The sequence below is a fragment of the Microtus ochrogaster genome, chromosome 18 (assembly GCF_000317375.1).
Source record: "Microtus ochrogaster isolate Prairie Vole_2 chromosome 18, MicOch1.0, whole genome shotgun sequence".
Classification (NCBI taxonomy): Eukaryota; Metazoa; Chordata; class Mammalia; order Rodentia; family Cricetidae; genus Microtus; species Microtus ochrogaster.
The window spans coordinates 6,014,396-6,027,707 of record NC_022020.1 but is presented as its reverse complement, the minus strand read 5'-3'; the positions used below and the strand labels follow the sequence as shown (position 1 = coordinate 6,027,707).

At 45.9% G+C, this 13,312-nt stretch overlaps 1 protein-coding gene across 3 annotated transcripts in view; it reads left to right on the top strand.

Moving 5' to 3' along the window:
- The window catches only part of Tmem241 (transmembrane protein 241), a 133,996-nt gene that overhangs the window by 48,960 nt on the left and 71,724 nt on the right, over positions 1–13,312 (top strand). For all 3 annotated transcript variants that reach the window (XM_013349364.2, XM_026783604.1, XM_026783603.1), the window contains exon 11: positions 4,976–5,010. In XM_013349364.2, the coding sequence (XP_013204818.1) occupies positions 4,976–5,010 (35 nt within the window). The remainder of the gene's footprint in view (positions 1–4,975; positions 5,011–13,312) is intronic.

Here is a 13,312-nt window from a genome sequence, read left to right as displayed (position 1 = left end):
TCTTAATTAAGGGAGCCATCTTAGGGTTGGCAAGAGACTTGGACCTAGAGGGGCTCCCAGGGGCCCAGGGCGATGTCCCCAGTTAGTTCCTGGGGCAGCTGAGGATAGGGAACCTGAAATGACCCGATTCTATAGCCATACTGATGAATATGTTGCATAGCACCATAAAACGCCCTTTAGTATTTTGAGTTTTGTTAGGTTGTCTGTGTTTGTTCATACGTGCGTGCACATGAATATAATACTGGCAGAGGCCGGAAGATCTTCTGGAGTTAGAGTTACAGGTGTTTGTGAGCCTCATGATATGGGTGCTGGGAATTGAATTCAGGTCCTCTGTAAGAGCATTATGCACTAACCATTGAGCCAGCTCTCCAGCCCCTATAGCACTGTTTTGAATGTAAAACTTACTCTGAGCATGGCTGTTTGTTACCTTTATACTCAGCAAAAACAAAACAAAAGACTTCATTTATTCATTCTGCTGTGCTGTGTGTTTGTATGAGGTCAACTTCTGGGCTCTCCCTCTGTCGTTTACCTTATTTTGTGAGAGAGGGTCTCTCACCTAACCCGGGGCTTGTCATTGCAGCTAGGCTGGCTGGCAGGCTGGCAGGCAAGCCCCTGGGACCTGCCTGTCTCTACCTTTTCCAAAAAATTGCCAGTGGTTCTTGGTATTTCAATGTGTTTCCCAGGGCTACAGTTCAATGGCAAAGTACCCAGCATGCACTAGGCTTTGGGTTTAATCCCCAGCACTGAAAAGAAAAGTGGAGAATTTGCAGCTGACTCTGACTGGTTGCTGCTCCCACCATGTGCTGCCACCGTCGACACACCTACAAGTGATTATCTGCATCAGAACCCATTGTGAGCATCTGTTGTATGCCTTGTACTGCTTAAGACCCAGAGGGAAATAAGACACGGTTCTTCCCCTGAGAAGTACAGTGTAGGAATAAGGAGAGGGCTAATGCCTTTTTTTTTCCTTCGGTTCAGTTGAATGAATAGGCCACCGTACAGGGAAAGATTGGCCAGAGAGCTGAAAATAACTGAAGCTTCTAAATGCAGGTTAGTCTATCTGCATTTTGGAGAATTTAGGTAGTAGATGAGAGTGTCCTTGTATTGTAAATTCCTTAGAATCTTGAGTTCCCCCAATGCATAAAATATAAAATTACTATTATGTTGTTGACACATTCTCTACTTCTTTGCTCTCCAGGTAAGATTATGCACAAGTCTGTCAATGGGGAGACATTGACAGTGAGACAGAAACCATGCAGGCCAGTGTTTGGAGACTCATGGTTCCCCTAGGCCGTCCCAGCCTATGTCCTGTAAGCACCGAGATGCTTTCTGTCCCATTTACTGTTTCATTCTATTACGAGGACAGTTCCTGGCCAGGCCCAATAGCTCAGGCCTATGTTTAGCTACTGAGGACACTGAGGCAGGGTGATCCCAAGTTTAGTGTCCGTCCTGGTGCAAAGTGAGTTCAGGGGTAGCCTGGGCAACTTAGTGAGACTTTAAAACTCAACAGTAAAAATAGGGATGAAGTTATAGCTCAACAGTAGAGTACTTGCCTAGTGTGCATATGGAGCACTAGGTTCAATCAGCAGTAACACACACACACACACACACGCACTCACAACGACACACAGGGCACATACAGACAGACAGATGTTGGAGGGAGCCCCTTGTTCGTTCCCGGCTGCTTAGACCTGAAATAATCACACGGAAATTATATTATTTAAATCACTGCTTGGCCTATTAGCTCTAACTTCTTCTTGGCTATCCTCTTACATCTTAATTTAACCCATTTCTATTAATTTCTATTTTACCGCGAGGCTCATGGCCTCCCAGCAATGTTCCAGCTGGCAGTTTGTGTTGTTCCCTCTGGTGGCTCCACCTTCTTTCTCCCAACGTTCAGTATAGTCCCCTCCCCCGCCTAGTTCTGCTCTGCCCGATCACAGGCCAAGTCAGCTTCTTTATTCATTAGCCAATAAAAGCAACACATATACAGAAGGACCTTTCACACCAGACACACACACACAGACATACCACACACACAACAGACACAGACAAACATGTACACACACACAGACATCACACACAACAGACAGAGATAAACACACACAGATAGACACATTACACACAGACAACAGTTACAAACACACGAATACACATTTAGCACTCAGTAAATATTTTATCAAGGAGTAGGTTTTAAAAAGATCTGCTATTCATCAGGTATTATATACTAGCATAATTTTTATATTAGTACATTTTCCTCTTTAGCCTTTGTATATAATTTATAATCTTAGAACTCTAAGGGGTTTCAAGTTATATTTTTCTTCAGACATATTCTTACCACAGATACAGTTTAAGCCCATCAGAACCCATATTGAGAATCAGCTGTATGCCTGGTTGCTTGGAATCCCAAGAGGAGTAAACTATGTTCTGCTCCCCAGAGGGCACAGCACACGTGTGGGGCAAGGCTGGGTTTGTGGAATTGCAAAGAGGGTTTAGAGAGTCAACTCAGCTGAATGGAGTGATCCTGATCGCATTTAAGGTCCATGGCAAGTCTTAGGAGACACTTTGGGGTGGAAAAGGGTTCCGTTATCCTGCTATGGAGCAATAACTCCTGAAAGTGTGACCAAAGAGTTAAAACAATGAAGGGTATATGCAAAGAGATGTCCAGAGCTCATGCAGAGGTCTAGGCATCATCAGTTCTGTAGTGTGTGTGTGTGTTTGTGTGTGTGTGTGTGCGCGCGCACGTGTGTGCATGTGTGTATTTATGACCATGTATAAATCCTGTCTTACCATCTATAGGTTCTTAAATAATGGGATGCAGGGCTTGATCCCTCCACTTTCCCATGAGTCTTCTCTTCCCACCCCTGCTGTTCTGAGAGCATTCCATTAAAACAATCAAGAGCATAGATAAGGTAAATACTGCTCATCAGCAGGGGCTTAGCTAGCTAGCATCTCCAAGCCAGTCCCTGGGGTCAGCTTGACCCTGTGTTTTAGAGGGAGAGTCTGGAAAATCAGAAATGCCCACATGCTGTTTTTGAAGACTGTGATATAAACCAGGATGTTGGGCTACTCTGAGATACAGCCAGGGTGTAGACCTGAGCAGAGGATGTTGGGCTACTCTGAGATACAGCCAGGGTGTAGACCTGAATGTTGGGCTACTCTGAGATACAGCCAGGGTGTAGACCTGAGCAGAGGATGCTGGGCTACTCTGTGATACAGCCAGGGTGTAGACCTGAGCAGCCTTCCTATCTGTGGAAACCCAGATCTTACACTTATATAGCAAGGTTTGTTTGTTTGTTTTGGTTTTTTGAAAAGGGTTTTTTTTTTTTTTTTTTTTGGGTTTTTCAAGACAGGGTTTCTCTGTGGTTTTTGGAGCCTGTCCTGGAACTAGCTCTTGTAGACCAGGCTGGTCTCGAACTCACAGAGATCCGCCTGCCTCTGCCTCCCGAGTGCTGGGATTAAAGGCGTGCGCCACCACCGCCCGGCCTGAAATAGGGTTTCTATGTGTAGCCCTAACTGTCCTGGAACTCACTCTGCAGACCAGGCTGATCTTGAACTCACAGAGATCTGTCTACCTCTGCTTCCTGAGTGCTGAGATTAAAGGCGTGTGCTACCACTGCCAGGCTTACACAATAAATTTTATCCCTATCCTGTATCTAGATCAGTTGCCCAGATGACAGGGAATTTTGCTAAATGCAGCAGCAGCAGCAGAAGGTAAGAATTCAGCCCTTTGCAGCTGGGCTTCAGGGAGCCGTAGGAGTCCAGGGAGATGGAGAGGCTTCCAGAGAAATGATGTAATGCGAGATTGACCCACACCAGAGAAGCCCTCCTTCCTGTCTCTCAGCACTTGGCTCTAATGACTGAACATGGCCCACACCAGAGACCCCCTCCTTCATGTCCCTCAGCACTTGGCTCTATTGAGTATCTGCTTAGGGAGTTTTCGGCTGTGCAGTGGACGGATGATACATTTGTGAATGTACACAGCTCATCATTTTTTTTTATCAAATTTTTTCATTTATTTTACATATCAACCACACTTTCCCCTCCCTCCTCTCTTCCCATTCCCTCCCCCTACCTCCCATCTATCCCCACACCTTGTCCTCCTCTGTTCAGAAAGGGGCAGGCCTCCTATGGTAGTCAAGAAAGGATAGCCCCCCAAGAGAGACATGCATGGATCTAATCTACATGGAAAGTAGTAAAAGACAAGATCTCCTGAGTAAACTGGGAGCATAGGGACCATGGGAGAGGGTTGAAGGGGAGGGGAGAGGCAGGGAGGGGAGCAGAGAAAAATGTAGAGTTCAATAAAATCAATAAAAAAAAGAAAGCATGACATATCACATTGAGGAAGGGCCAAGCTCCGCCCCCCCGCTCCCCTCCCCCCTTCAAGGCTGGGCAAGGCATCCAGCATGAGGACTAAGTCCCCAAAAGCCAGTTTAAGCAGGGACAGGTTCTGATCCCATTGCTAGGGCGCCCACAAACAGCCCAAGCTATACAACTGTCACCCTCGTTCAGAGGGCCTAGCCCTAGCTGTCGGTTCAGAGTTCATGTGCTCCCACTAGTTCAGGTCAACTGTCTCTGTGGGTTTCCTGTCATGATCTTGACCCCAGCCCCTGACTGTAAAATTCCTCCTTCCTCTCTTCAAGTGGACTCCCAGCGCTCAGCCCAGCGCTTGGCTACACAGCTCATCTTATGACAAAAATATCCTTAGCTCACACTCAACAGCTCGCTTTAGATTGCAACCTATTTGTAGCTTGGAACTTGCTTTGTTTAGCTTTCAAATAATCATTGTAAAATAATGAGCATTATAATAGGCCAGCCAGGGTCAGGGAAGGTGACAGGCGAAGGAGGGCATGAGACCCTTCTTGTCCTAAGCAGGAGCCCTCTTGCCCACAGGAAATGTGTATTTTTAATGCATTTTGTGTGCTCGAGAAAGTGTTCTTGCTTGCTTTGCTGAACTTTCTGTTTTGTTTTCCAGTGTGGCTCTCCTGGCAGTGGCATCTCATCCCACAGGTAAGCACTCTGTTGCTCTCTTACAGTCCCTGTCCACTCAGGGTTCGGAGCCTGCTGTCTCTGAAGACTGTGTGACAGATATGAGGTTGTGAATGCTCCATAGGTGGGGGCAGAGTGACTCAATGGTGGGTTCTGTTATGACACATACAAAGATGACCGCACCCTGCTACTGTCCCTTGTCCTCCCTGGGCCACTTCCACGGTCTCTTCTTCCCCAAATAGTCTACTTCCTTCATGCTTTCATGTCATGTGTGTGGGTTTATATGCTTTAAGCCTGGAATCCGCATGTGAGAAAAAAATGTGATACAATGATCTCTAGTTCTGTCCATTTCACATAATATTTTCCTTTATGGCTGAATAAAATGTGTGTGTGTGAGACGGGGAGGGAAGAAGAGAGAGAGGGAGGGAAAGAGGGAGAGGGAGAGAGAGGAAGAGAGGGAGGGAGGGAGAGGGAGAGAGAAAGAGAAAGAGGGAGAGAGGAACAGGGTGAGAGGGAAATAGAGGGAGAAAAGGAGAGAGGGAGGGAGAGGGAGACTGAGGGAGGGGGAGAGAGAGAGGGAGAGGGATGGAGGGAGAGGGAGACTGAGGGAGGGGGAGAGAGGGAGGGAGAGGGATGGAGGGAGAGGGAAACTGAGGGAGGGAGAGGGATGGAGGAAGAGGGATGGAGTACAGTACAGACAGAGCTGTCACTTGTTTTGTTTGCACTCTTCTGAGATCTCTTCCCTGGCTACCCAGAGCTGGTCTTCTGTGCTAGTTTTAAAGTATTTGGTGAAACAGTTCAAATTCATTCTATTTCTAGTTAGTATCATTTAAAATGTATCTTTATTTTTTTTTGTGTGTATGTTTGTGTGTATGTGTGTGTGTTTGTGTCTAGTGTGTGTGCACCTGGTGTGTGTGTGTTTGTGTCTACGTATATGTGTGTGTGCACCTGCGTGTGTTTGTGTCTATGTGTCTGTGTGTGTTTGTGTCTAGTGTGTCTGTGAGCGCCTGCGTGTGTGTGTGTTTGTGTCTATGTATATGTGTGTGCACTGTGTGTGTGTGCATTTGTGTATTTTCCCCTGTGTGTTGCAGCCAGAGAGCACACTCAGCAGCAGGTGGTTCTCAACACGTAGCTTCTGAGGACCGGATTCAGCTAGTCAGACTTGGTTGCCAGTGTAGCTGTAGTCCTGCCTGCTCTCCCTGCCAGCACCATTTTAATATAATTTCTTGTCATAGTTGCCACCCGATCTTTTTAATGCTGGAGTAAAGAGTTGGTTCTCAAATTATCTTTATGTTGCCTCGGCTGCTCTGAGGTTGTTTTTCAGGTTTAGGAATTTCCCCAAATGCTCTGCTTTGTCATGCAGTTTGTTTTTTCCATGGATGGTTTTGAAGTACTATTAGCTGTTTTCTATTGCTAGTAACACAAACCCACAGACTGGGTAAATTATCTTTTAAAAAAATATTAATTTATTATGTATACAGTGTTTTGCCTGCATGTATGCATGCAGGCCAGAACTCACCAGATCTCATTACAGATGGTTGTGAGCCACCATGTAGATGCTGGGAACTGAACTCAGGACCTCTGGAAGAGCAGCCAGTGCTCTTAACCTCTGAGCCATCTCTCCAACCCCCAAGGGTAAATTATCTTGTAAAAAGAGGTTTATTTTAGTTCCAATTCTGGTCCAGGCAGATCACAGGGCCACTTGTTTCTTGTTGGGTCACTGGGGTTTCTAGGGTGAAGGCTGGGCCCTAGCAGGCCAACCATCCATGGACTAAATAAGAAGGTAGGTAAGAGGCCAGGCCCAGAAAGAGGATGGAATTGGTGCAGCCAGGTTGGGAAGAGAAATAAGTAAAGAGGCTCAGTGAGCCTCCACACTCACATAAGATAAGAATTCTATTAAAATGATGTTACTTTAGAATGCTTTCATTTCAACCGGTGGTGGGAGTGCATACCTTTAATCCCAGCACCCAGGGACAGAGGTAGGTGGATCTCTATGAGTTAGAGGCCAGCCTGCTCTATAAATTGAGTTCTAGGACAGCCAGAGCTGTTATACAGAAAAAAACCCTATCTCGAAAAAATTTTTTTAAAGAAAGGAAACAAACAAACAAACACTAACTAAGTCAGGCAGTATTAAATTGTGGGGGGGGGCAGTGCCTTCACCCCGTTACCCCATTTCACCATAGCTCGTCTCTCAGAGACCACACTTCTCATCACTTTTTAAAAAAAAATCCTCCTTTTACTGCACAAGGTAGGTTATTCCTGAGCATGAATTTTAGAGGGACTTGCTTCTGGTCATCACAGCAGACGGTGTTCTATCACAGCAATGGTACCGCTACCCAGGACCCTGCTGAATGCCCTCACCATTGTCACGTATTGAAAGCACCGCGTATCCCACAAAACTGTCAGTACTGAGTGCTTTTCTCATGTGTCTTCTCGGCTTTGGGCCTTACAGATGTTTAAGGTGCCTCTTGCCTTTCAGATGGAAAGTTCCACTCACAGGATCTCCCAGCCTCCCTGTTCTTTTATCCCTGAGTTAGTCTCTCGGTGGATTTGTGTGTATTTTTTTCCAGTCCATCGAGATCTGTTTGTCCTTCAGCTAATAGATTATGCTTTTTTTTCTTTTTCTTCTTTTCTTCTGATTTTTTTTTTTGAGACAAGATTTTTCTGTGCAGCCTTGGCTGTCCTGGAACTCACTCTGTAGACCAGACTGGTCTCCAGTTCAGAGATCCACCTGCCTCTGCCTCCGAGAGTGCTAGAATTAAAGGCGTGCAACACTACCACCTGGTGAGATTATGCTTTAAATATATCACACAATCATCAGAGCTGGGAGGGATTTCAACAATAATCCCTAGTGCTACCCAAATCTGCAAGTAAGGGAGCGGAAGCTCAGAGGAGTTGAGTGCTGTGACCAAGATGAGGCCCAGCAGGTGTGTAGGAGGGGACCGGGGTTGAGGGCATCTGCCGTCGTGATCCTGTTCTTAATTTCTGCGTTCCTGGGGCCCCTGTATGTTATTATGAAATGTCCTGAGCAAGTGAATACATTTCTAGGACACTTGGGCCTCGCTTCCTGCAGCTGCTTTAGTTTTCAAACATAGATGCTGGTGATAGTTCATCTGTCCTGGCCACCGATCCAGCCTTTTACCTTGAGTTACTGCTAAGTTTTCAGGTCAATATAAAAATGCCTTGGATGGACTGCTACTGTCTGGGTCAGCTGTCTGAGTTTAGAGTGGTTTGCACAGAGAATTATCTTCCATGATCATCAGTCTCTTTTTTCAGGGTGTGCAAATGCTCTATGATTACACAGTAGTGATGGCTACAGAGCTGTGGCCACGCTGAACCCTGGAAAGTGTACATTTTCTTTTTTTTTTTTTTTTTTTTGTTTTTTTTCAAGACAGGGTTTCTCTGTGGTTTTGGAGCCTGTCCTGGAACTAGCTCTTGTAGACCAGGCTGGTCTCGAACTCACAGAGATCCGCCTGCCTCTGCCTCCCGAGTGCTGGGATTAAAGGCGTGCGCCACCACCGCCCGGCCGAAAGTGTACATTTTCAAAGGGTGAATTTTATGGTATGAATTCTATCTCAATCAGAAGGTATGTCAGAGACAAAAAGAAAACTCTAATTTGAGAACTAATTTGGAGTGTGGTCACACTGGAAGAGGAATAATTTTCCTTCAGATTTTGTTTGTCAGGGCTTGGAGGTGCAGAACTCGCTTAGCACCTGTAAACTTTGGGGTTCAATCCCTAGAACGAGAATGAGGTTGCTTTCCATTTGCTCTTCAGACTTTAAACCATTGCATGGTAAATGAGGGTTGGTCTAGATTAGTATCACTGAGTTATAGAGACCAGTGTGACACATGTAAGCTCGTCATATAGCAGGAGTCCATCTGTGACTTCATACTAACCAAAGTAGTGTCATTAAAGAGGCTGAGTATAGGAAATTTAAATCATGAGAAGGATTTTTGCAGAGCTAAAATTGGCTGTGTCTCTTATGTCAACAGCAAGGATAACCTCAACTTCCCTTGCTATAAATGCCTGAAACTCCTAGGAAATGAATGCCCCCAAATTTCTAAAGTCCTGGATGCCTAGTGTCATAGGAGGGTCCTGCAAACCCCCTGGCAAAGGTAGATGCGGATGGTGAGTAAATGCCGGCAGCATTCAGAAGCTAGATCCTTCTCTGTGTACTAGTAGCAAGTTCACGATCTAATTCTTGTAAACCACACTGCCTTCCTCGCATGTTGATTGAGTAATATAAAGGTGTCTTCTTTTTGTATGTATGTATGCATGTATGTGTGCATATGTATGCATGCTACTGTGTGTGCAGATGTACACATGTGTGAGTATGTGAATGACTGACAGGCCAACTTTGGATGCCATTTCTCAGAACATCATCCATGTTGTTCCTTTGAGACAGGATCTCTCACTTTTATCTAGGACTACAGACACATGCCACCATGCCTTTCTTTTTTTAAGATGGGTACTTGTGTGGCAAGCACCTTACTGACTGAGCCATCTTCTTAGCTACAAACTTTATTCTTTCTATAAAAGTGCTCTGACCGGCTGGGTGGTGGTGGTGTATGCCTTTAATTCTAGTGCTTAGGAGACAGAGGCAGGAGGATCTCTGAGCTCCAGGCTAGGCTGGTCTGCAGAACAGTCAGGGTTACACAAAGAAACCCTGCCTCAAAAAACGTAAAAGGGGGGGGTGTCTCTGTGTGTGCTAATCAATATCAATATCATGTTTGCTATTTTTTTTTTGCAACTTTTTCAAATTGTGTATCAAGGTGCCTTAAGAATGAATGTGTTTGCTTCTCCTTTCTCCTATCTGGGGAGTTCCATAGACTTCAAACCTTAGCAGCGATGATGGTTTGCCTTGATTACCTACTGAGCTGAGGATTTCTGAGTAGGGAAACTCTTGGCTAGAATAGTGAAGCTCATTAAGAAATGCAGGTAAGGGCTTCACCAGGTCAGTAGCCATCACTGAGGAGTAGTCAAGTGCTTATTCTTGTTTCTTAGAGCAGATGACAGAGACGTTAAGATAGGACTTTGGTATGAAAAATGTTAGTTCAGTGTCTTAGTTTCTTCTCCTGGTTTTGTCACAAACCAGGAATAAGGATTTATTCTGTCTCCTGTTGAAAGACATTGCCCAACACTGTGTGGAAGGGAAGGGGCTGGACACATCCCATCGGCAGTCAGGAGGAACTGTGAATGCCTGATGCAGCTCAGGTCGTCTCTTTCTCCATTTGTACAGTCGAGGATCCCAGCCAGGGAATGTGCCACCCGCAGTGGGCCTGTCTTCTCATCTCAGTACACATAATGAATCTCCTACAAGCATGCCAGAAGCCATTTCCCAGATAATCCTAGGCTCTGTCAAGTTGACAGTTAACACTAACATCACATTCAGAATGTGCACTACCCCTTGGGAGTCCATTCCATTAACTTTAAATCAATCCCGGTGGTGTTTTCTGTCTTAGGGTTTCCATGGCCGTGAAGAGACACTATGACCATGGCAGCTCTTATAAAGGAAAACATTTAATTGAGGCTGGCTTACAGTTGCAGAGGTTTAGTCCGTTATCATCATGGCAAGGCAGCATGGTGCTGGAGAAGGATCCTCAGGCAGCAAAAAGAGAGTGACCCTGGGCCTGGTCAAACTCTCAAACACCAGAGCCCACCCCCAGGGACAAACTTCCTCCAACAAAGCCACGCCTCCCAACAGTGCCGGTCCCTATGAGCCTATAGGAGCCATTTTCATTTAAACCACATTTTCTAAGGGTTGTTTACCACTAATTATAAAGTTGAGCAGATAAAACAGCTAATAGACTTGTTGGCTCTTAGAGCAGTTGTACATTTAACTAAGAAAGTGTCACTATCACAGTGTTAGTGCCATTTGTTGCTTCACCCAGCACAGCAGGAGGGCTCAGTCTGACTTGGTCTAGTGGGGGAAGCTATCCTCATGGAGTTCCTGCTCCTGCTCTCCCTTGTTTCTGAGTGGCTGAAGGATGAGTGTTCCTGGAAGTGCCTCCTAGGTGCAAGGGAGCAAGCAGGTAGCTTGCGTGCCCTGAGCAGTACATTTCTTTTGGGTCTGGGGAGATGGAGCCAACCTGTTCCTTGAGCCTTTGACCTCACAATTTACTGAGAGGGTTCAAGAATCTTAGAACCACAATTGAGAAGACCCCCACTCCTTTCTCTTTAAGCTTTTTGACCAGTAGCAGAGACATTCACCCCATGTTTAGAAGTTTGCACTTTGTATTCTTATGGGGCCATCTGCTGTGGGTTTAAAAAGGGACTTTAAAGTTCCCAGAAGAGCAGGGAGAGCTCAGGAATACGAGCCACCAATGACCTCGGTCCATGGGATGCCCCTGGTGAGGTAAAGCAGCAGCACTGGCCACCTTCTAGAGGCAACCCCACCCCATTCCTGGCCAGTTCCAGGCCTGAGATGGGGAGACAGCAAGTTTACCTCAGGCCTCACTTCATGTTGCAATTTTGTGCTCTGTAACCTTCAGAGAAGTGGGGTTCCTGTCCTCTGCTCTGCAAAGTGCCGGCTGGAACCTAGCCCACTACTCACCCTTGATTACAGAGGCCTCATGTAGCTGCCAGCAGGCATGGGTCAGCCCCCAATCACTTAGTTGGTGCCTGTGCCATGCAGCTCAGACAGAGTAGTATAACTACTCTGTGTTTTTTAATTTAAAGATGATTAGTATTTTATGTGCATTGCTCGAGTTTATGTATGTACAACACATGGGTGTATGCACCTACAGAGGCAAGTTCCTGAGCTACAGGGGTTGTGAGCCTTCTGAGGTGAGTGTTGGGAATCAAACCTGGGTCCTCTGTAAGAGCAGGAAGTGCTTAACAGTTGGTCCATCTTTAGCCTCCAGCATCTTCACATGTTCATAGGCTCCCAGATGGAGCACTCCTGGGCTCTGTAACCTCTTTGTGGTATTTATATCGGTGTTACTGACGTTGGCTATTCAAAGACAGATAGACTCCCCTCTCTGTTTAAAAGCCTCTCTTTTGCCTGTTGTGGTGGTGTACCCTTTAATCACAGAACCAGGGAAGTGGAGGCAGGTGGATCTCTGTGAGTTTGAGGTTAGCCTAGTCTACATGGTCCTAACTGTTCTGGAACCCACTGGGTGTGTGTTTCTTGTGCTTTTGATTTTTCTTTTCTTTTTTTAGTTCTTGTTTATTTATTTAATTTGCCGGTTTGTTTTCTAGAGAAAGAAAGAAGTGGAGTTATGTCACAAGGAGCAGGGCCCCTTGTTTGTCCTGGCAGCCTGGCTAGCTTACACCCAAAATAACCATACATAAACTGTATTCATTAAAACAGTGCTTGGCCCATTAGCTCTAGTTTCTTATTGGCTAATTCTTACATATTAATTTAACCCATTTCTATTAATCTGTGTATCGCCACGTGACTGAGGCTTACCGACAAGATTCTAACCAGCGTCAGTCTCAGGAAGGGGAGATCCATGGCGGCTCTCTCTCACTCTGCCCTTCTTCCCAGCATTCCGTTCTGTCTTCTCTGCCTACCTAAGTTCTGCCCCATCAGGCCAAAGCAGTTTCTTTATTCATTAACCAGTGAAAGCAACACATAAACAGAAGGCCCTCCTACATCAGCGTTAGATGAGTAAGGAAGTGGGGATGATGTGGGAGGAGATGAGGGTGGGAAAACCATGGTCAGAATACATTTTATAGGAAAATAAAAATGAAAAAAAAAAACTTGCTTTAGTAAGGGGAAGATTGAGGGCACCGGAAGGGACACATTGAGAGTCAGCTGGAAATTGCGGGCCACACAGTGGAGTCTAGAACATCCCTGGCCTACAGCAGCACCCAGTCCTTCAGGTGCCCTTCTTTCAGTGGTGCTTGCCGAGGTGTCTTTGTAAGGCTGATTCAGAGTCACGACAGGGATGTGAGAGATTGAGTCCCTGCCCTCGAAGGATTGGTAGTTCTAGGTGGTGGGGCAGCCGAGGTGTGCAGATAAGTAGATGCTGTGTATAAATACGATGGTTTGAGAAATGACCTAAGGATAAAGGCAGGCTATTCTTTCATCTGACATTTTTGCTTCTCTCTCTTCCTTACCCCCTTACAGGAGTGGCTTTTGTCATCTGGGTAGTGACTATCATCTAGCTGGCAGGGTTCTTTTGGGGAGGGGGGAAGTAAGGGTTTCTCTGTGTAACAACTCTGGTTGTCCTGGAACTCACTTCATAGGCTAGGCTGCCTGCCTCTGCCAAGTGCTGGGATTAAAGGCGCGGGCCACCACCGCCCTGACTTAGCTGGGACTCTTCTTAAGAAGAGTCTTCTCTTAAGACTGAGATTTGTTCTTTATTCCCCTCCCCC